The sequence below is a fragment of the Nothobranchius furzeri genome, chromosome 1 (genome assembly GCF_043380555.1).
Source record: "Nothobranchius furzeri strain GRZ-AD chromosome 1, NfurGRZ-RIMD1, whole genome shotgun sequence".
Lineage (NCBI taxonomy): Eukaryota > Metazoa > Chordata > Actinopteri > Cyprinodontiformes > Nothobranchiidae > Nothobranchius > Nothobranchius furzeri.
In genome coordinates this window covers 39534198-39557479 of record NC_091741.1, presented here as the reverse complement: position 1 = coordinate 39557479, position 23282 = coordinate 39534198, and the positions used below count along the sequence as shown (strand labels likewise).

The following is a 23282-nucleotide window of genomic DNA, read 5'->3' as shown; positions in this document are numbered from 1 at the left end:
GAAGTCCCCCAGCAGGACAATGGAGTCCCCTGATGGAGCACTATCTAGCACTCGTCCCAGGGACTCCAAAAAGGGTGGGTACTCTGAACTGATATTTGGCCCATAAGCACAAACAACAGTCAGGACCCGTTCCCCGACCCGAAGGCGCAAGGAAGCTACCCTCTTGTCCCCCGGGGTAAACCCCAACACACAGGCAGAGAGTCTCGGGGCTAACAAAAAGCCAACCCCAGCCCTCCGCCTCTCACCCGGAGCAACTCCAGCAAAGTAGAGTGTCCAACCCCTCTCCAGGTCTCGGGTTCCAGAGCCAATGCAATGTGTCGAGGTGAGTCCGACTATATCTAGCCGGTACCGCTCAACCTCTGCCACAAGCTCCGGCTCCTTCCCCGCCAGCGAGGTGACGTTCCATGTCCCAAAAACTAGTTTTCTTGTCCGGGGATTGGACCGCCAAGGCTCCCGCCTTGGTCTGCCACCCGATTCACATTGCACCGGACCCTTCATGTTCCTCCTGCGGGTGGTGGGTCCACAGTTGGACGAGCCCATGTATCCGGTTCGGGCTGGGCCCGGCCGGGCCCCATGGGCGAAAGCCCGGCCACCAGGCGCTCGCTCACGGGCCCCAACCCCAGGCCTGGCTCCAGGGTGGGACCCCGGTAACCCTCCGGGCCGGGTACTCCGACTCTTCGTTTTCACCGCCATGAAAGATCCTTCGAACCGTTCTTTGTCTCACCCTTCACCTAAGACCAATTTGTCATGGGAGACCCTACCAGGGGCACTAAGTGCCCCAGACAACATAGCTCCTAGGATCATTAGGGCACTCAAACTCCTCCACCACGATAAGGTGACGGTTCAAGGAGACTGAAGGTATTTTAAAAACACAAGTTGATAAAAGTCTAAAAACTAAATCCGAGTCGACACTAGGTGACATGCACAAAAGGTCCATGTGGACAGGGCCAGATTAACACTTTGCTGTGCCCTGGGCAACAATATTCAAGGGCCCCATCATCATGACCCAAGGATCACCATAATGTGGTCACATACAGAATATTTTAATGTAATATGCAGTAAATATACTCAATACTTGAATGCCTGACATCACGTAACCCGCTCAGGGTAACCTTTGACCCACCTTGTGTGGACTGACCAATGAGGAGAGGGTCTTAACTTGAGGCCCTCTCTTCATTGGTCAGTCTGTATGAGACTGACTCTCAACTGACGTTCAGTCATAGGCAGCAAACAGTCTCTGTGCAGCGCAAAAGCCCGGGTGGACAGTTTGTTTAATATAGGGTGATCATATTTCCATTTCCAAAAAAGAGGACAGGGGATCTGTGCCAATGACGTCTATGGCAACGCCACACAAACCACGTTGGGACCCATTTTTTGTAAGAACTGAATATCAGATTCTGCCAATAAAAGGGCTCTAAAACAATTCATATGTAAATATTTAGCATATTTCCTATTTCTCCAACCTGGTGTCCCAGAGCAAAGGGAACCCCAAGGTGCTGTTTAACACCATCAGCAGCATCGTCTCTCCTGCCTCTCCTACAGCCTCCATCCACTCTGTTGCAGACTGTGAGAACTTTCTGTCTTTCTTTGTGGACAAAGTCAATAAGGTTAGATCTAGCATCTCTCCTTCAGCCTTATCACCGCCTCTCCCGACTCCAACCAGGCCCATCATCCTAGATAGCTTTGCTCCTGTTTTTTTGCCTGAGTTAACCAAACTAGTTAAGTCTATGAAGACCTCTGCATGCTCCCTCCACATCTTACCCTCATCTTTGTTTAAAAATGCATCTGAACTTGAGACAGTTCTCCACACCTTCATCTCCTCATGCTTAGACTACTGTAACTCTCTTTTCACGTGTCTGAGCAGAACCTCCCTGAACCGTCTACAGGTGGTTCAGAATGCCTGTGCTCGGCTTCTGACCAAGTCCTCCAAACACACCCACATCACCCCGCTTCTCCTGCAGCTTCACTGGCTGCCAGTCAACTTCAGGGTTCATTTCAAGATCCTGGTTCTGGTCTATAGGGCCTTACATGGACAAGCACCATCTTACATTGGTGATCTTCTCAGTCCCTACACCCCCAGCAGGTCCCTGAGGTCCAGTGATCAAAGCCTACTGGTTGTGCAGCACCAGGCTAAAGACCAAAGGTGACAGATCATTTGCTGCTGTGGCCCCCAGACTCTGGACCTCTCTCCCCCTGAGCCTGAGATCAGTGGACTCAGTGATCTCCTTTAAAAAGCAGCTGAAGACTCACTTGTTCAAGCTGGCTTTTGTATTACACTCTTAAAATTTTCACAGTGAATTCACAATAATTTACTGGATAAATTTTGCCGTACTTTTGCCGTGCTTTCACAGTAAAATACTGTTACATGCACTCACAGCAATTTACTGTAATTTTGCTGCTGTGATATTATAATGTACTGCTGTAAAATCACAATTGTACACTGCAACTTTACAGCTTTAATGACAAAGCATTTACTGTTATATTACAGTACATTCCTGGGGAATTACAATCTTTTGCTGTTCATTACAACAAGGCCCTGTACTTTTACAGTATGTACTATTTACAAGTTAACAATGATTTACTGTGAATTTACAATGTACGAAAATGTAAAAAAAAAATCCAGTAATGTACTGTAATAAGTAATCCAGTAATAAGTAATCCTGAGGTTCCATTTGCTTTAAATGTACTACCGTTGCACAAATACAACCCCGTCGCCAAAGTAAAGTCAGTGTTAATCCAATGGCATATTTATAGAAATTTTATTCAACATATTTTATACAGCCAAGAATTCAAGATTAATCTTTCAAGTTGTAAAATTAAAATGAGGAAAAACACTGAGAAAAGGGAATGAGGCCCTCACAACAACACGAGAGGAAAGGAGACAGTGAAGAAGGGAATGGGGTCAGGCGCTCCTTAGTCTTTAACATTATGGGCAATAGAACAGGCAAACATTTAACGTAAACTTATCTAAAAAAAAAACGAACACTGAAGAACTGAGCCTGAGTACTGCTGCAAAAATCTATGATGTCCACTCAAAATCAATGAGCTTCCTAAAAAAAGTGCTCACACGAGGGTTGATTGCTGTTCGCTTCTTGGTCTTTGACCCTCTCTCAGGGTTGATTCCCAGGAAGCACCTGTTAAAAAAGCAAAGATAGTTTCAGTTGATATGAGATTAATGACTCTGGTTCACCCTCCAAAACATTAATTGGTGAAAAATGCATCTTTTTATGTTGAGTGCCACCCGCCAAATAACACACAAGAAAAGGAAGAAGAGTGTTGTTGCACAGTTTTCAAAGGAGTCAAAAACCTCCAGCAAAACCATAAATACATCAAAATAAACATACAATCCAACATGGCGTCCTCCAGAGAGTCGGACCCTCGCGTGTGTATTTTATACCTGATTTTTATGGTTATTTGTCACAAAGTTGCTGGTATTTTTCAATGAATGGGCTTCATTTGATTCATTTTGCAAAACATTTCAACTTATATTTCCAGAAATTAATGACAAATACTACACACTGTCACTTTAAATGTGATCTTTATAAAATACCTTTGAATGAACTCCAGTGTTAACGATCCAGTGGCAGGATACTCGATGTTGAAGACGTAATAGCAGCTCAACAATGCAGCTACACCATGTAAAAAGAACGGGTGTGGGCCCATCATGACCTGTCCCTCGATGGATATCAGCCATCCAGAGGGCTTCATCATGTCACCTGAAATGAAAAGACTGATATGAGCATTTTTTTCTACTTCAGCTACAAAATTCATCTAGATTTCAAGAATGAAACAAGTTATATCAAGACAGAAATGTCAATATTGGATCAAAGTAATATTACCTTGAATGATCAAGAAGGGGGTGGTGGGAAGTTCTGCAGAACTTATGTCCACGGCAGTGGCACATGGCTGTAACATAATCACACAGCAGCATAGATTTAGGATAGAGTATAAATATTCCTCATTGGTCAAAGTTAATAAATCGTACAGTTGATAATGTAATCATTCAATTTGCATTTTAAATTTTTTAATACAAAATCTTACATCAACTTCAAGCACCAAACATTCTTTTGGCTCTTTGAAGTACAACATTAGGACCAGCAGGATGGAGGCAGCCTTATCAGAGTCTTGAGCGTAGTTGACCAGAACTTCATTGATCTTGGGATGGTCCAGTGTTGAACAGTAATCCAGGATGGTCTGTCCTCGTTGACTTATTGCCACCTGTAGTTTCTGAAGGACGTTGATGTCCGTCAAAAGAGCAAAATGTGAGAATAGGCTTTTCTGAGAGAAGAGAAAGGGCCACTCCTCTTTGATGTCAGACATTGCTGCAGCAGGCATTTTGTTAAGGTATTGCCGGAGGATGACATATGTCTTTTCCATCATTGGTTCTGCTCTCTCCGCCCCTTTCATTCCTTCCTCTGTGTATACAGACAATAAAAATGTATTGTTAGTACCAAAGTAACAATTTGGTCTTGTTAGCTGCCGAACACACAGTTTTTAGATCTTGACCAATGAAAAAACTCCAAACAAAATAACCCAAAACAACAGTAGAAAGCCTGCCTGAGTAGATGTTCAGTAGATCCCTCTTCATCTTCATCAACGATGCCTCGGTCTCCCCCTCTGGGAAATCCACTGGGCCCCACCTGACACACCTAAGAAGGGGAATCATAGGGTAACACTACTATTAGGGACAGTTATAGCCCAGAAGTTGGAGCAATGACTAAAGGGTCCGTTTGACTCCCAGTTGTGACTGCATTAACAGACTTATGTCACAGAAGTTATGTTACAGTGTAGAAGTGTTGTAAACACTGATGTTGTTTATCCAAATAAAGCTGCAGTCCACAGTGTTTGTGTATATATTAAAGATACCTAAATCTTTCAAAAGATATTTCTCTTCAAAATTATGATAGTTTTTTTCTACCCCACAACATTCGTTATTCTTCCTAGTTCCTCCTTCCTGCTATTTGAACATTCCTACTGACCGCCAAATTTTTTTGCCAACAGAATTGGAGCTTCCACCTTGTAGGCACGGGTGGCCTAAGTCACCTAAGTCAGACAATTGTATTTATTTATGTGTGTGTTTTCAGTAGCACTTTGAGATTTTTCTATCAATGTAAACAGTAATTTTTACAATTATTATTCATCATCAAAATGAAATAAAACACAAACAGCAATGCTCATGATTAAAACAGTAACTACCTTAGTCGCACCAGCAACAGGAACTACAAATTTGTGTGACACAGGTACAGAAGTATCAAGATGTCAGTCCAACCTAGAATACAGGCATACTCAAGTCAACACAGGGAAGCAAGGTGAAGAACACAAATTTTAGGTCAGAATGTTGTAGATAACAGTGATAAGTAGATAACCGATACTAAAAAAAACATTGCTAACAAAAAGAAACGCAGTGTTATGAGCGCCAACTAATCAGAGTGCCTTTCACTCTGTAGTTACTTTATCACACATATCTTGAATGGACTGCAGAGCAAGAGGAAACCATAGCCAAGGATTAGATAAGTATTCCTTCATTGTCCCACAGTTAGGAAATTTGTGTATGAAAGTATGAGCAGTGGAGTAGCAGAAGCAGTTAAAGAACAATACAACAAGTATTTAAGAAAAGAAAGCACTCGGGTATATCTGGGAGTAGTATCTAAATAGGTTGAGAATTCCAGATGAATGTGGCTGCAACAGTGAAAATGTGGATGATAAATAGTGGAAATAGCAGCAGTGATCTTGAAGTCGGTAGTTACAAACACAAATACACCAATCTGTGTAAAATAACAGAGGGATTATTCAGTTATGATTAAACGAGGTGAGTCAGTAATAATCAAAGTGAGTCTGATGTGCAGAATATATTAGTCATTCATTGTGCAGATATGACAGCTGGATTATTAATTATAGTGTGCAAAAATGACAGTACATTGGTTATACTTGCAATCAAATCAAATAAGATAATGAGTACAGTCAAAGTTCACACCCTGACAGAGATTTCTAAGGATGAGTGAGTACAGCATTATCTGTATCTGTTAACCATATTAATTATCTGTATCTTAACATATCTTATACATGTGCAAAATGAATGCACAGCAATTAATTATTTTTCTGCAATGAGATTCAACAGCGTTGGCTCCGTCAAAGTTTGATACTTTTCAAGCTTCAACGTTCAGCTGCGTCGCTTTACAAGCAGCAACCAATCAGAGCGCCTGTTGTTGTCATATCACTACTACGAGCCAGATTCCATGAAAAAAAAACAAGCATTTAAGAATTTCAGCCATAGAGCATAAACTTATCGTCGTATTCAATCACCGCGAACCGTATGGCCCCTCCTGTCATGCCTAAACAGATCGGCATAACTAGGACTTCGTTTGGAAAAAGATTGGTGAAGAAGTCTGCGTGTTGGATAAGTTTAGAGAGCCCCTCCCGCGCTCTTTCCCCCCTGCAGCAGGGGGGTTCCTGAGGCAGCAGCCAACGGTTACGGCAGACGTTACAAGGGCCAAAGTAAAAAAAATATAGGGCTTCAAATACGGGGCTTTATGCGCGCTGTTTGACATATACGTTATGGCCAGTGGGAACGCAGCATTAATTGGCAATATCTTTGAACGTTTTTGCATACAAAAGTGGAGCGCAACACGTCAGAAGTGCTCCAAGCTGCACCCGCTCCGCTCTGCGGTAAATCATGGGTCTGACATCGCTTTGCCTCACGGCACATCATGTTTCATTTGTCAACCCCCCATTGTTTCCATCAACAATAGATAGCCGCGCCTCCCCCACCCCCCACCCCCCCTTAAAAAACGTTCCTGAGCTGGTAGACCAACTTCCACATGCAGCCTTCGATGCAACATTTTTAAAGACAATATGCGGCATGCAATAAACGTTCAACAAAAAGTAAATATCATTGTAAAAACAAAGTTGCTCACCTTCTTCACCGGCGGAGAAAGGGAAAGAGGGATTTCGCGCCTTCAGTTCAAATTAGTAGTTCGGTTAGAGGAAGTCTCCTCCCCTTCCAGTCTGCCCGTGGATCCGCCGGACGGAAAAAAGCAATAATTTTCTGGTACGTTTAATGCTCCAACATTTGTCCAGAAAAGGCAACTCAAGAGTTGTAGTCCACTACAAAATGTAAAATAACTTTTACCACCAAACAAAAATCAGCTCATCTTTGAACTTTTATGTCTTTAAATTTCATGAACATTATATGTTACATCCATAACTTTAATTGCTCTATTGTCTGTCATTCATTGTTCTGGCAGTATATAGGCTGCCTGTGTCACGTGACTTCCAAGTCAATATTTTACTGTAATGTTACAGTTTGATGGTGTGAAATCAGTGCACTTTTTACAGTTTTGCTGTGAAAATAAAATTCCTGGTTGTAATATTACAGATGGTTTTACATGGCAAGATTATACTGTAAAATAGGAGTTAAATGCTGTAAAATCCAAGGATATTTTATTTTTACATTAATTCAATGGGTTATTACAGGGAAACTTAATTACAATAAATTACTGTAAAATATTACTTTAAATTAATGTGAAATGCTGGTAATTTCTAACAGTGTACCTTCTTCATCCCCCCTCTCTTTATTCTGCTCTCCCCACCTATTCCACCTTCCTCAGGATCCACTGATTTCCCGCTTTCCTATTCACTCTCTCTTTCTTAACATTTTTTCTTTTAAATCGCAATTGCTTATTTTTGCTCATTTTAAATACATTTTTCAACATTTTCTAAATGCTTTTTTATATTTCTACATTTTTTTTATTTTTTGTTTTTGTTTTTGTGAAGTGCCTTGTGATTTTTATCTTGAGAGGCGCTTTCGAAATGATATTTTCTTCTTCTTTTTCTTCTTCAAACTTAAAATGTTAATGAATTGTAAATCAACTTTTTCCATTAATGATTTATCAGATGGGAAAGAGGGAAGTAGACAACACCGATAGTAATTTTGTAGTTTTATGGAGAGCCGGTATCCAGCATGTCTTCCTTGTTTCTCTACACCAACACACCTAATTCAGTGGCTGAATCACCTGTGCAGCAGCTCAACAAGCTCTTCAGAACTTGTTAATCACCTGCTGATTGAAATCAGGTGTGTTGAAGCAAAGGTAAAACTAAAACATGGATACCAGCTCTTCAGGACCAGGCGTGAGTACCACTGATGTAAATACCGTAAATCCTCTAATACAGGCCCGGGCCTGTATTTGACTCAAGCTCATCAAGCTCCAGGCCTTTATTGGAAGTAGGGCCAGAATTAGAGGCAGGCCTCTATTTCTATTTGAGCAAAATGAACTAATGGTTCGCTGGAGTTTTTGACAATTAAAATTGCGCCCACATTTTCAAAGTTAAACACATTTCTTTTAACAACGGTAGTTTCTGCTTCAGCCCTCTCCCCCCTCCCCCTGCTTCAGCCAGCTCCCCCTCCCCCTGCGTAGCGGCCGCAAACTCACTGATGCGCCTGCAGACTCTCGGAGTTCCTGCTGCTCTAAACATTAAAATAATTATTTCATTTTCTGTTCCTCACTTCTGATTACCTTCAATGGTGTCTATTTGTTGCAACCAGCAGGTACAAAAACTAACTTGTTTTTATTCGACTATTTTTCTGTCCTGCCTGTTTATTATCTTCCTGCATCTCCTCTCAATCCTAAAGAGAAACTGCTACCTGGGTTCATATATATTCACCTTATGAGTTACCTTTGAACTGCAGTTCTAAAAGATCTACCAACCGCAAAAGACAGAAAACATTAAAGGAAATGAACCGACATGAATGATCGTGCGTTAAATTAGTTTTTGAGGTGGCGACACCTGATTTGATAATGTTACTGTGGCTGTGCTCAGGACGCAGATCTACCGACTGCAAAAACAGCGGAGTGCTCGCTGCTTGCCGGCCGCAGCAGTGATCGTGCATCGGAGGACAAGGTGATGCGTCCCGCTCCACAGCAGCGAAACACATCAGGCGCAAATAAATGACAGAAAACATTAAAGGAAATGAACCGACATGAATGATCGCGTGTCAGTACCGACACTCTGGCACAGCGCGTTGCCCCCCGAGCGCAGGAGCTTGTCACCTGCTGATAGCAGGCTGCTGTCTTTTCCGAGGGCTGCAGCTTGCCGGTTATTATCACGTAACAGCGACTAGTCGATGAGAGGCATAAAAAGTCACTAAAGTGAAGTCGACTAGTTCATACAACCCCTATTGCTCCCCAGTGTTCTGCAGCGCACGTTCTCTTTGAACTTGATATCAAATTTTCGCCTCCTTTTCGTCTCCGCACAGTTAAAGTTACCCTCGCGGTCTACCACTGGCAAATCAAAAGTGAGACGATGACACAACCGCCCCCCGTACTTGCTTGTTACCACATTCCACCCGGCCACAATAAGAGACAGGCCATTATTCACCTCCGCCGACTCCGACACCGGCCAAAATATGAGACCCAGCCGTTAATTGAATACAGGCCTGTATTAGAGGATTTACAGTATTTAAGGGCATTTTACCTTTCATTAGTGTTTTTATTGGATAATGATCTGATAATGAACAACAATAATAGCAAATTACCTGCATTTATATATGTTTTATGTTTATGTATTTAGCAGACGCTTTTGTCCAAAGCGACTTACAAGTGATGATCGGTATGTTGCCCTTGAGGCTAACAACAACAATAACAACAACAACTTGACATCAATCATGGAGAGGAGGGAACAAGGAGTGGACAGTAGAGAGGGAGGACGGGTGCAGCAAGGGTGCTAGATTAGAAGATGCTCTCTGAAGAGCAGGGTCTTCAGGAGTTTCTTGAAAATTGAAAAGGAAGCCTCTGTTCTGGTAGTACTTGGCAGGTCATTCCACATTTGCACCAGATATTGATGATATTGCAGAGGGATGGTCTAGTGATGTGGCCCATTGCACAGATCAGTAGTGTTGAGTGTCTAATTATGTTCTGTTGTTATCTGTTATTCCTGTTCCCCTGTCTCTTTAGCATCTTTTGTGGTTCTTAAGTGTTCTTATCTGCAGGTTAAAAAGTCTTAAATTGGCTTTTCCATATTTAAGGCCTTAAAAATCCTTAAAAATGACAAATAATCCTTAAATACAGTTTCCAAATGTCTTAAATTACCAAAGACCCAATAAACAAGATTCTTTTATTTCTATAAAAATGTCGTGAATTTCTAGTTAGTGTTCAGCGTTTTTTTATGTACGATGTTGGCGTAAGCGGAACCGTACACATTCAGTTGGTTGTGACAGGGGGCTATTTTTAGATGGGCACATTAGCTGGTTAAAGAGCAAGTAACGTCTAAATTAACTTTTTTTTGCTGATGAACTGTATAAATGAGTGTCTAATAGTGTTTTAAATGTGTGCATTCTTTATTTTAGCATTTTGGTGCATTTTCTTTAAAAATTAAAAATTCTGTCTAAAAACCACAGTAATGCGCCACCTTCAGCTGAAAACATAGAATTTGAGTCATTTTGAATAAATTTTAGCCAATGGCTAAAGAGTAAAGTACTACGTAAACCAGTAGAGTACTACGTAGCAGCTCCGTGCCAATGTTATAAAAGCAACGAGCGTCTCGGCCACGCCCTGTGGCGAGTGGGAGTTGGATTTGCAAGCGAGTGTAGGAGGTCAGCGGTAGTTCAGCATTAGCATATAGCATTAGCATATCCTAGTCTTTAGCATATCTTTTAGTGTTATAAATACTTATTTAGTGTTAGCTTGGCTGTTGTATATTATAGTTTAGTTAGTGTTTGGCTGTTAGTGTAATTGGGAAAGTATTTCGGGTTTAGTGTTCCATATCGTCTTAGTATTGGTGAGTAGGTGTAGTGTAGTATGGTTGCGGTGACTCTGTGGGCATTTTACCCGCGATTCTGCACGTCTCCGTTTGAAGAGGGAGGCTGTGCCCACCGTGGCTCTTCCGCGATTTAGATGCAGCCCACCGACTCTGCTCCCCCACCACGGCGGGCTCCAGTCTGAGGTGAGTAAGCTAAGTAAACGTTTTAACATCTTCTAAAGACAATTCCCTACCTAAATGCAAAGTCTGAGAGACGTGGTTCACTTCCTTTAGCTAGTCAGTCGGCAATTCTGCAACAGTGACTCTAACTGACGCAGCACTTGTTGACAGCATTACAGCGTGAAATCCAGCTTGTGACCCGGTTCTGTGAGGAATTCTGTTCAGGAGGTCGCATTTCAGGCTCTCCACATCATATGTGACTGACTTTTACGTTATAACAACGATCACACACTAGGAATGTTATAAAGCGCCTATATAGGAGATTCTTTTGTATATTATCTGACTTTATAAACTCCCAACAACAATGTGCTTCTATTTTTTTTTTCAGGCTAAATCTACCCAAGACACTGGCTGTCAGACTGATTTAGCTGCATGAATGTACTTGTCCAGGCTGATGTGAAACCTTCCCTGTAGCAAAGGTGAATTATTTTTAATAATCTTCTATGCAAACATTTTATTATCACCTTCTAGTTTTAATTTGTTTTACAGATTATTTTTACACGTGATTTTATGCTCTTTTAAACATTTATAAATGTGCTGCTTCTTTGTTTTTACATAGCCAGCCAGAATGGAGTTCACAGCCGCAGTGTGTCTGGTGACCCACGGGGACCATGATGAAAATTCATCTTCCAGAAGGTCCCAGAGCGTCCAGACCCCCTGAAAAGACCAAGGTGTGAGGTGTCTGCTGTTGATTCCAGCTTCCACCTCAGTGACAGTGCAAGCTCAGTGAACTGTTCAAGGTAAAAAAAAAAATTAAAACATTTCAGAATTTTTAAGATATTAACAATTAAATAAGTATGTGATTACATCATGACGGAGGCTACTGATTCTGCCCGTGACACTTGGTGGTGACGTGTAAGCTGATTCTCCTGGAAAATAACTTTTACATTAAATATTTTGTTTTTGCTATCAAAAGTAAATTAACTAATAACCTGCATTATTGCAGGACATTCAGCAAAATATGGACTACACCATGAGGCATGCACACATTAATATTCTATAAGAGCACATAAGGGGAGCAACACCACATATTGTACACTGTCCTGAATTTGTTTTCTTTCTGCATCTCATTAGCCTGGCTGATCACCTGATAACTCCTGTCATCTGGTCGTGACAGCATGAGGATGTCCTCACACACCTGTAACCTATCAGCTCATCTGGCAGAATAGAGAGAGAAGAGACAATACCACATCTCCTGTTCCTGGAAAGCCTTCAGCCTTCCTTCGATGACTGAGAACCTCCATCAGCTCTGTCTCCTGTCTGCCTACAATTATTATAATAAATATTGTGTTTGACAAGTTTTTTGTGCTGCCAAATATCTCATTTAGATTCCAGTTTTGATATTTTAATGGATATTTATAAATTACATTGAATATCACATTTTTGTTGCATGTTTAACTAGCTATTGTGATTAATTAAACTAGCACCTCACTGTTAAAAGCTCGTTCTAATTTCAAGCATGTTTAAGTATTTATGGACATGAACAAAAACAGGAAATATATAAATTGAGATTTATTTAATTAATATAACAAATAAGGGGGAAAGAGTCATTGAAAGGCACATTCTTCTGGAAGTTCCTGATCCTGAGGACACCAGCAGAGGAGACCAGCTGCAGACACCAGAGACCAGCTGCAGACACCAGAGGACCTAGAACCGAGAGAGCAGCTGTTATTAGTAAATAAATAAAGAAATCAGGGCAGTTTTAGTGGGCTGAACACATTACAGAATAATTTTCTCATGGGGTATTTTCATAACTTTATATGCAGCAGACTGTACCTTGAGCCCAGGGCTACCGGAGAGCTATCCAGCATGTTTCAGTGGATTTTCCTGCTTTAACAGGTTAGATTAGCTGTTAAGCAGCTCAGCTATTTGTTGCTGATTAAAACCAGGTGTGCTGAAGCAGATAAACCTCTAAAACATGCTGAATACTAGCTTTTTGGGGCCGTGGAGACAAACCCTGCAGCTAATCCAATGCTATGGCTAACGGCTACTTACCTTTCAGAGGTGATTCTGTTGGGTCGGCTCTGGGAGTTTCAGGCAACTCACAAGCTCAAAACAATAAGACTCAGGTCCGCTTGTCTCCTCCAAATAGACTTGGTCCCTTTCTTCTCGAGTGTCTGTAAGGAGGGGGAGAAACGTCCTCCACTTCTATCAACTGCTCAGAGTGAAGAGAGCTAGCTTCGTCTAGTTAGCCATCGTCTTCGTCACTGCCGCGGCTCCGCCCTCTCGATCCTCCAGGCAACGCCTACTAATGTTGCATTTTTTAAAATTGATACGTGGGTGGAGAAGGACTCCGAGGCTCAATTGACCCGCTCTTTAAGCTAGCAGGAGCTTGCACCATGGGGAAGGGCAAGTTTAATGGTAACTGGATGGCTAATCCCACGTTCACGACGTGGTTAGCACCGGTTCCAGGCAATAGCTGGAAATTATAGCTTAGATTTATTTTTTAAAATAGCTTAAATTTGGTCAAGGTGGCCTTAAAAAAGGTTTTAAAAAGTCTTAAATTTGGCTCCCTTAAACCTGCGGACACCCTGTATCTCAGGGGTGTCAAACTCATTTTAGCTCAGGGGCCACATTGCGAGAAATCTAGTCCCAAGTGGGCCGGACCGGTAAATTAAAAACAACTTCAGATTGTTTTCTTTGTTTTAATACAATCAACATAAAACAAGGCAGGAGCCTGAGGACAGTGTATCCAAAATAGTACAAGTACAACACCTGAAGTGTACTTGAAAATGTGAAAAAAATAAAAAAATCAATAAATAAAAAAACATTCCTTAGTGATTCAAAGAGCTTACAGATCACATGGCTAGATCAGTTTCATGCAGCACTTCAAATATATTTGACTCATTTTACTTAACATATTTTAGCTTTCACCAGCACATCAACATCAGAAGTCACATCCTGAGTGGCGGCCAACTTCAGGATGTGATTCAAGTTCTTGTGTGGGCCTTGAGCGCAGCTTTGTTTTATTTATACTCATTACAGAGGAAACTTGCTCACAAAGATAAGTTTATTTTCACTCTACATTGTAAAGTATGAAAATAAAGTTCACACAACCATCTCGTGGGCTGGATTTAACCCGCTTGCAGGCCGGATCCGGCCCGCGGGCCGTATCTTTGACACCCCTGCTGAATCTGCTTCTAGTTCTTTTATACAGCACTTTAGACAACCCCTCTGTTGTGTTTTTAAAAGTGCTTCTAATGACAGATATAAACAGTTACGAACAATTTATTTTAATTGTCTGATTCTCCAGACTTTTCTAAAAATGTTATAAAATCCTCTGACATCATCATTCATCATTATAACAGAGATCTTGAGTGACTTTAAATCGTGAAACCAATTTTCTGCAGACTTAAAAGATCTTCATCCTATTGTCTCTGTTCATAATGGTCTTAATGCCAGATTTGTATGCGTTATGGTTTTTTTTGTGTCACATTGACAGCATGTGACAAACAAGCAATTCTTCTCCGAAGGACTCGTGATGTTCACGATTTCAAGATTTACGGACCAAAACAAACCTGGCTTGGCCTGGTAGACTGCTTTAACAGAACGTGTAATGATATTTTAAACTCTGTGGCTCCTCTCAATGTTATGCGCTCTATAGAGCGAAACCTCATGGCTTAATGGCACCACCCGTGCTCTCAGATGCAACTGCAAAGTGGAAAATGCACAGATTGCATGTGTGTCTGCATGCTCCAGGACTGCTTGTTGGCTTCTGATAATTCTGTAAAATTAGCTAAGTCCCAGTTCATGTGGCAACAAGCAGCCACAGACCTCAGGTCCTTTTTTATGTTGCCTTCAAATAGACTTGCCTCTTTTCCCAGACAAAATGGTTTCTTTATTAGACTTGAGAGAGGTTACGCTTGCATGCTCATCAACTTCTTTACGCTATGACTCAAAGAAGGGAGTTTTACTCTTTGGTGATCAGAATCCTCTGGATGGTGTGGGCAGTTCTCTCTGCCCTTGTTCATCCTTGCTCGTCCTGTGTTAAAAAGCTCGGAGGCTTTCTTGATGCTTCTTTCGGGCTGAAGAGAAGAGTAGCCGAAGAGAGCTCAGTAGTCCAATCAGGTTTCTATCATCTACGACTGTTAACAAAGGTTAAACAATATCTTTTTGAGCATGTCATCCATCAGTTTGTTTCCTGTCATCTGGACTACTGCAGCTCAATTTACTTGGGCCTGGATCAGTCATCTGTAAATAGGCTCCAGCTGGTTCAAAATGCAGGGGCACGCTTACTGACCCCCCCACCACAAAGCGTGGCCATATAACCCCATTACTGGCATCTCTTCATTGGATCACCATACATCAGCGAGTTATTGTCATCTACACTCCTGTCAGAAACATGAGCTCTACTTTACTTTACTTTACTTTACTTTATTTTACAGGGACTGTACAACAAAACATTATCACCATAAGCAACATATGCTGTATACATAAGGCTTCTAGGCCTAGGCTAATTTACAGCCCTTGTCCCTGGTTAGGCATTTATATCTAAACAGAATTAAAATAACAGATATGTAAAAACGATGCGGTTGCAAGTTACGCTAATAAAATACATAAAATGACATAAAAATGTCTATATTCAGATTAAATTTCAATGTTTCAATGTTTACAGTGTTGTTCTTCCAACCAGTGCTTCAGTTCTTTTGTGAAAAGCCCCAAGTCTGTCAGTGACTTCAGATCCAGAGGTAATGTGTTCCATAAATGTGACCCTTTGACTGAAAACGATGATTGTCCTAGAGTCGTTCTACAACTTCCCTCCTCAGACTTCCCTCTCCCAGGTCCTGTGCTCTCTTGGCCCCCTCTTAGCCACACCCCTGTAGTTTCTTTCTGTAGTGTTTTCCTTTAGTGTCAGCTTCCCCTTAGAATATTAGTTATGGTTCATGCCTTCTGGTCTTTTGTTTTTCTCTTAGGTCATTTTCCTTGTTACAGCCTTTCATTATTTAGTGTGTTTTTTCCCTCCAGTGTTTTCTTCCTCCTCCCTGAGTTAGTAATTGTGTTCACCTGGTCCCTCTCCCCACACACCTGCAATTCATCTCCCTCTCATCTTCCCAGTCTATATAAGCCCTGTCTCTTCTCTGTGTGGTTGTCGGTTCATTGTATTTGTCAGCGTTGTTACTCGTGCTCCGTGTGAGCCTTTGGTCTCCAGGTTTTTGGTGCTCTAAGAGAGCTTTCGTTGTCCTGTGGTCAGGACTTTTTGATTTTTGGCTCGCTGCCTTTGGGATTTACTTTTGTTTTCATCATGCAAATGAAGGATTATTTACTTTACTTCATCTTCTGCTTCGTGTCATCTGGGTATCTGCACTTTGGGTCCTAACTATCCCCACAACGTGACAGTTTCTGATCAAAAACCTTCAGGATTTGCTTGTATAATGACATTACTGGCTGTATAACAGATTTGGAGGCCTGACCCCAGATAATTGAGCAGTATGACATATGCAAAAATATCATTGCATGCATATACAGTCGAGCTGCTTTGGTAGATACACAGGCTCTTTTCAAACTAAAACAGTTCATGTTAGTCTTGATAATCTTGGACATTTTCTTAATATGTGAATTAAAATTTAATTTGGAGTCCAGAATAACCCCCAAATATTTTAACTCTGATACTTTGCTGGTTTCCTGTTTATCCATGTTTACTTTGAAGTCTCTCTGTGTCTTTCTCTTTAAAGAAAGACACATAGACTGTTTTTGTGTAATATAAGGTTAGGCAGTTGTCCTGCAACCAGTGGGATAATCCAACTAACTGCTTATTTAATAATTGTGCAGCCTGATTAGGAGTGTCAGCAGTTGCATAAATTATTTTATCATCCGCATACAATTGGCAGTTTGCGTCTTTGCAGATTAGAGGCTAGTCATTTATGTATAAGCAGAAGAGAAAAGGCCCCAGTATTGATCCTTGTGGTACACCTAGCTTACATTTTTGCATTGTAGATTTAACGTTGTTTATTTTTACACATTGCTGTCCAGATTCAAGATAAGAACTGAACCACATTAAAGCCTGTTGAGAGAAGTTTTGCTGTTTTAGTTTCAACAGTTTTAGTTTCAACAAAAGGACGTTGTGATTTACAGTATCAAAGGATTTTTTAAGTCTAAGAAGTCGAGCTCGCAGTCTTTTGTAATTGTTACAAAAACACATTTAAAAACTCAGGGAGATGGGGCTTTCTCTGTGGCTGTTCCCAGGGCGTGGAACAGCCTTCCTGTGAATCTAAGAACCACACAAAACATTTCAAAGCATTACTTAAAACATACTTGTTTGATCTGACTTTTAATGCAGGTTGACTTGAGTAGTTAACCTCCGTTTTTATTTGACTTGCGTTTTTATCTTATTCTCTTTTAGCGTTAAATGAATTGTTACAAATTTTAACCTTGATTTTAACCGCAATTTGTTCTTGATTGTGTTTATTTTTTATTTATTTAATTATTTTTTACTCTTGTGCAGCACTTTGGGGTTGCCTGCGTGACTGGGCGTAAATGGGCTATATAAATAAATCTGACCGTGACCTTGAACAGTTCTTTACATCAGTTAAAATATTTAAATCTTTAAGAAATGTTGGAGTAGATTTTAGATCATCTAAGGTCACGAAGATCTAAAAGGCTGAACAGAATACACCTTAACTTCCTGTTTCTGATGAAGCCTTTTAGATGAGAGGGGAGCTTTCCTGGAGCGCTCTCTGGTGCCACTGAGTGTCGTTGCATCTTGGATCTGGATTTTATAACTTTTTGCTGCGTATCAAGCAGCTTTTCTTCATTCCATTAGGAAGGTGTAGTAGAACCTCATCTTCCTCCTTGTAGCAAAGCTGTAAACCATCACTCTTTGTCGTCGTCATCTTCCTCCGCTTATCCGGGTCCGGGTCGCGGGGGCAGCATCCCAACTAGGGAGCTCCAGACCGTCCTCACCCCGGGCACCTCCACCAGCTCCTCCGGCAGGACCCCAAGGTGTTCCCGGACCAGATTGGAGATGTAACCTCTCCAACGAGTCCTGGGTCGACCCGGGGGCCTCCTGCCGGCAGGACATGCCTGAAACACCTCCCCAGGGAGGCGTCCTGACCAGATGCCCAAACCACCTCAACTGGCTCCTTTCGATCCGGAGGAGCAGCGGTTCTACTCCGAGTCCCTCCCGAATGACTGAGCTCCTCACCCTATCTCTAAGGCTGAGCCCGGCCACCCTACGGAGGAAACTCATTTCAGCCGCTTGTATCCGCGATCTCGTTCTTTCGGTCATTACCCAAAGCTCATGACCGTAGGTGAGGATTGGGACGTAGATCGACCGGTAAATCGAGAGCCTGGCTTTCTGGCTCAGCTCCCTCTTCACCACGACAGATCGGCTCAGCGTCCGCATCACTGCAGACGCCGAACCAATCCGCCTGTCGATCTCCCGATCCCTCCTACCCTCACTCGTGAGGAAGACCCCGAGATACTTAAACTCCTCCACTTGAGGTAGGACCTCTCCCCCGACCCGGAGTTGGCAAGCCGCCCTTTTCCGGTTGAGAAAACTGACACTCTTTGTCATTTTACAAATCTGATTTGACCCAAAGGAGGAGCAGTGTGGCTATGGAACACTGGACCAGCTCTATACCCTTTGGGTGTCCTGGAGGGTGCGTTGGAGTTCACCCAACCAGTCTACATGTTTTTTGTGGAAGGCGTTTGACTGCGTCCCTGGAGGAGCCCTGTGGGAGGTACTCCAGGAGTATGGGGTACCAGGCTCTTTGGTATGGGTTGTTAGGACCCTGTATGACCGGTTAGTCCTCACTGCTGGCAGTCGATGCAAGTCAGGCTCGTTCCCAGTGAAAGTTGGACTCTGCCAAGGCTGTCCTTGCTCACTGATTCTGTTCAAAACGTTTATGGACAGGATTTTTAGGTGCATCCAAGGTGTTGAGGGGATCCTTTTTGGTGGCCTAAGGATTGGGCTTCTGCTTTTGGCAGATGATGTAGTCCAGTTGGCTTCATCAGACCGCAATCTATGCCATTCACTGAAATGATTTGCAGCTGAATGTGAAGTAGCTGGGATGAGAATCAGCTCCTCTAACCGTGGTCTTGAATCGTAAAAGGGTAGGATGATTTCTCCAGGGGAGATGAGGTCCTGCCTCAAGTGAAGGACTTTAAGCATCTCGAGGCCTTGTTCACGAGTGAGGGAAAGATGGAGTGCAAGATTGAAAGGCAGATTGGTGCTGCGTCTGCAGTGATGAGGACGTTGTACCAGTCTGTCGTGGTGAAGAGAGAGCTGGGCAGGAAGGCAAAGCTTTCGATTTACCGGTCGACCTACACTACCCTCACCTATGGTCACGAGCTTTGGGTAGTGACCGAAAGAACGAGATCACGGATACAAGCGGCTGAAATGAGTTTTCTTCACACGGTGTCTCAGCTCTCCCTTATAGATGGGGTGAGAAGCTTGGTGATCTGGGAGGGGCTCGGAGTAGACCCGCTACTTGTCCACGCTGAGAGGAACCATTTGAGGTGGCTCGGGTATTTGGTCAGAATGCCTCCTGGATGCCTCTGTGGTAAGGTTTTCTGGGCACCTCCAACTGGGAGGAGACCCAAGGAAAGACCCAGAACACGCTGGAGGGACAGTGTCTCTCGGCTGGTTAGGGAACAACTTGGGATTCCTCCAGAGAAGCTGGCCCAAGTGGCTGATGAGAGGAAAGTATGGGCCGCCCTGCTTAGGCTGCTGCCCTGAAAACCAGACACTGGATAAATGGAAGAAGATGGATGGATGGATGGATGGATGGATGGATGGATGGATCATGAATATGACCCAATAGATGCTAAAAACTCACCTTTAAAAAAAACTGAATTTACCTGAATATTAAAGTTTTTGGACTACTTCAAAGACTACAGTAAACTAAAATAAAATTCATCAGTTAATTTAATCACCTAACTTCCCTCGGGTATCATTAAAGCATTTTTTGATTTAATTTTAAACTTATGAATGCAACCCATCACTCCTGATGCTGAGGAGGATTAAAGCTGCCACACGAGGGCAATGTTGGTTAAACATCAGCTGGAAAAGCAAATCTCACAACATCACAGACAGCATCAGCTCCAAAACACTTCTGCAAATACAGCCTGTTGCTTTAGAAATGCAAGATTAAAAACCCCCAATCAAACAAACAAAAACTAGATAACACTTCTACAAGATTCACAACTGGCTCACCTAAAGGGCAAAATGAAGAAACACTCATTATAAATCCAGAAGTTTCTCTAAAGGAGTGTCTTCCTTATTTCAGCAGCATTCTGCTCACCTTACCGTGTTAAAATGGTCCCAAACTAATCTGCAACAAAAGGTTGAAACTGAAAGAAAATCTAATCATTTTCTGCCACTTTTCTAAGATCCGTTCCAGAGGAAAAACCCAAGTATTCCTCTCCTCCTCCTGGGGGATCCCATGGCATTCCCAGGCAGAGTGGAAATTTGCTCTAATTCTTCCTCTGAATCGGAAACTTGCAGCTCTGGGTGACATGTGGCTGTTCAGCCTCTAGCGGCTCCTTTAATTTAGCCCAAATGACTAGAACCTGAGTGATGTTTTTCCCAATCTCAAGGATCTGCAGGGGTTTATTAACCAACTGAGGTAAATTAAAAGATTTAGATGTAAAAGGTCCTTTACCATAGCCCCATCAGGACAGCACACATATATGATAAAATCCCAGAAAATCTGTACCTGCTCATAAATCGGTACAATCTCACCCAAGAACTCAGAAAACGCACTAAAAAGCTTGTGTTTGAGTTTGGTGGATGGGAGAACAGTGCAACACAGGGCTGAGGTGAACGACCTCATTCAAATAGCTGGATAGATTCTAGATGATGAGCCACTCACAGTCAGATCTTGATTTAAAAACCGCTGCCGACCCTGCTCCCCAACCCGAGAAGCTCAGGACAATAAAAGAAGTAGTCACCTGGTGGTAATGGTGCATTTGATTCGTCTTAGAAGTCCCAACTTGGAACTTGGAATGACGACATACCCAAGTTAACAGTGGCAGAGATTTGTGTAGATTAAGCTAAAGGAGTCAAATAGGGGAGACCTTTTACAGTAAAACACGACACTACTTGTTATACGGGGGGCGGGGCTTGGATGACACATTAATTTGATTATCGATTATTGTTTGATGAGAAAAAAACAGCAGGTTTTCTAAATTCTTGACATTTGGTGATGAAATTATAGCCAATTATATCTTTTGATGAGTCAAATTTGGGCTTAGCTCCACCCCTGCAGCATGCACGAGCACTCAAGGTTATTGACAATTTTACATCGGCCATGCCTTATGAGCAAACTGACCACATTTCAATCAAAGCTCTAGGAGGAGTTTGATCAAATGCAGACCCTACAAACTTCAGTCCAAAATCGCTGACTTACTGTTTGACATTGGCCATGGGTGCAGAGACTTTTGCCTGGGTCTTGGGACTTTCTACAAGTATGCCAAACTTCATAAATGTACATTAAACTAAGGTCAATGAGGAGGCTGTTTTGAAACTTTCTGGAGAATGCTGTTGCTGCATTTCTGAGGCCCTTAAAATACTAAATTTTACACCACAACTGACAGATATGCAAAATTTGGTCAGTTCTTGAATAAGTTAAGAAAAAATAAACTAGAGGCCTTTGCAGCAATTTTGCTGCTTGGGCCTAATAAAAATGTAAGTATTTAAATTTAAAAACAACAAAATCAAAGCCACACAGCATCTGGATCCTTTAGTAGTGATGTTTATTTGACATGGACACAGCAATTACATTGGACGAACCAGATGCATTGTGTAGTGTGTTAGCACACATGCTAATTTGCAACACGTGTCCATTGAACCTTTCTAAAAAGTAGAGTACATTTAAATAAAATACAAAGAGATCAACAATAAATCAAAAGGAGAACAGATTAAAATTGCAAACAATTTTCAATAAAGAAGAATAAAAAGAATAAAACAAGGCAATTTGAGCAGCAATGTAAGACTTTAAAACTATTCATGTAGACATTGTTGTTTAGACTTTAACCATTTTTTGAGTTCTTTGTTAAAGAGCAAGTCACCCCCAAATCAACTTTTTTTTGCTGATAAACTAAATAAACGAGTGTCTAATTGTGCTGTAGACACGTGTAGTCAGTAATTTGGCACTTCAGTGCATCTTAGTAAAAATTTAAATTTTCTGCCTAAAACTGTCAGTGTTGCGCCGTCGTCAGGGAAAAATTCTGCACTGTATTTGAATTTAAATCTGCCACCGCTATTGGCTAAGAGGTATGCTATGATGTAAACTGGTAAATTATGATGTCACAATGCCGTTGTGAGCCTGTGTGTGTGTGTATTGATTAGTGGCTCCGCCCTCTCGGTCTGCCAAGCAACAGCATTTGTTGCATTTTTCAAACATGAAGTGGGAGTGGAGTAAGTTTCTTGTAGGGGGTGACTTGCTCTTTAAAAACATTACTGTCCGTTTCTAGTTTTAGGTCAGCAGGTAGAGAGTTCCAAAGTTTGGCCCCCTTTACAGAAAGAGCAGACTGACCAGAAGAAGTCTTGCACCGCGGGACGAGACAATCGCCGCAGGTGGCGGCTCGAGTGATCGTTCTATGAGAGCTCTGACGTCTGACGGCCACAGTAGAGAACAGTTTAGACAAGTTATCATTTAGACAATTGGAAAATAATCTTAGAGTGCTAAAATTAATAAAATTTTCAAAAGCGAGAAGATTATGTTTCCTTAAAATGCGACAATGATGCCATTTCAATGGTTTCTGGTCCATAATTTTTATTGCTTGCTTGTATATTAAGACTATAGGTTTTAGAGTGGTGGATGAAGCCTGTGACCATGATGTAATGCAATATGATAAGTGGGGAAAGATCAGTGCATGCATGTACAATTTAGCAGTTTGGTGTGACAGGTTCCTTCTGATAAAACATCTGGATCCTTCAGCATCTCGTTCAAAATAAGAAAACTTCTATTCATTTGTGATATTTTCAAACTAAATATTAGTCATCCTTAATGATAGACACTATGTTTTTGCAAAGCTTTGGCATGGTGTGAGGCGTCTCTGTTCTGCAGATGAACCCACTGGAGACGTGATGTCACATCGTACTTCCTGGGTTCCTCGGTTATGCACTCACGGAAAGCTCATCTAATGGCTATGGACACAATCGCTCGTTTATCAGGAGAAGTGGTGCCATGCTCGTCTGCAGTCCCGTTCACACACTGAAGATCTGTTCTTATAATAATGATCAGCCAGATGTGAGTCCGTTTTACAGACGCGCTACAGCTGTCCGCAGTTGTTTTTTTGTCAGGATTATGCAACTCTGGCTCTTTTTTTCAGAAGCAGAAAAATGTGGGATTGTGCGAGTAACC

General features: G+C 41.9%; 2 protein-coding genes and 2 long non-coding RNA genes across 7 annotated transcripts in view; 2 read left to right on the top strand and 2 right to left on the bottom strand.

The window, feature by feature from the left end:
- Positions 1 to 23282, top strand: part of LOC107386787 (uncharacterized) — a 203252-nt gene that overhangs the window by 44455 nt on the left and 135515 nt on the right. The gene's annotated exons all lie outside the window — the stretch shown is intronic.
- On the bottom strand, positions 2955 to 6998 carry LOC139071516 (uncharacterized). 2 transcript variants are annotated; one of them, XM_070554045.1, is made up of 7 exons: positions 6915 to 6998; positions 5197 to 5269; positions 4558 to 4649; positions 4042 to 4415; positions 3840 to 3906; positions 3551 to 3716; positions 2955 to 3134 (listed from the first exon to the last, which is right to left on the bottom strand). In XM_070554045.1, the coding sequence occupies exons 3-7, from the start codon at positions 4592 to 4594 to the stop codon at positions 3020 to 3022; spliced, it is 759 nt and encodes a 252-aa protein (XP_070410146.1). In that variant the 5' UTR covers positions 4595 to 4649; positions 5197 to 5269; positions 6915 to 6998; the 3' UTR covers positions 2955 to 3019. The 2 variants fall into 2 exon arrangements, with proteins under 2 accessions (XP_070410146.1, XP_070410142.1); XM_070554041.1 differs by lacking the exon at positions 6915 to 6998 and having other exon boundaries at positions 5197 to 5334.
- On the top strand, positions 10258 to 12272 carry LOC139071513 (uncharacterized). Of its 3 annotated transcripts, XR_011521376.1 has the most exons (4): positions 10258 to 10938; positions 11303 to 11393; positions 11534 to 11714; positions 12049 to 12272. It is a non-coding gene; the product is annotated as an uncharacterized lncRNA (long non-coding RNA). The 3 variants fall into 3 exon arrangements; XR_011521374.1 differs by having other exon boundaries at positions 10258 to 11393; XR_011521375.1 differs by lacking the exon at positions 12049 to 12272 and adding an exon at positions 11921 to 12005 and having other exon boundaries at positions 10258 to 11393.
- Positions 12472 to 13144, bottom strand: LOC139071514 (uncharacterized). The gene is made up of 2 exons (XR_011521377.1): positions 12970 to 13144; positions 12472 to 12621 (listed from the first exon to the last, which is right to left on the bottom strand). It is a non-coding gene; the product is annotated as an uncharacterized lncRNA (long non-coding RNA).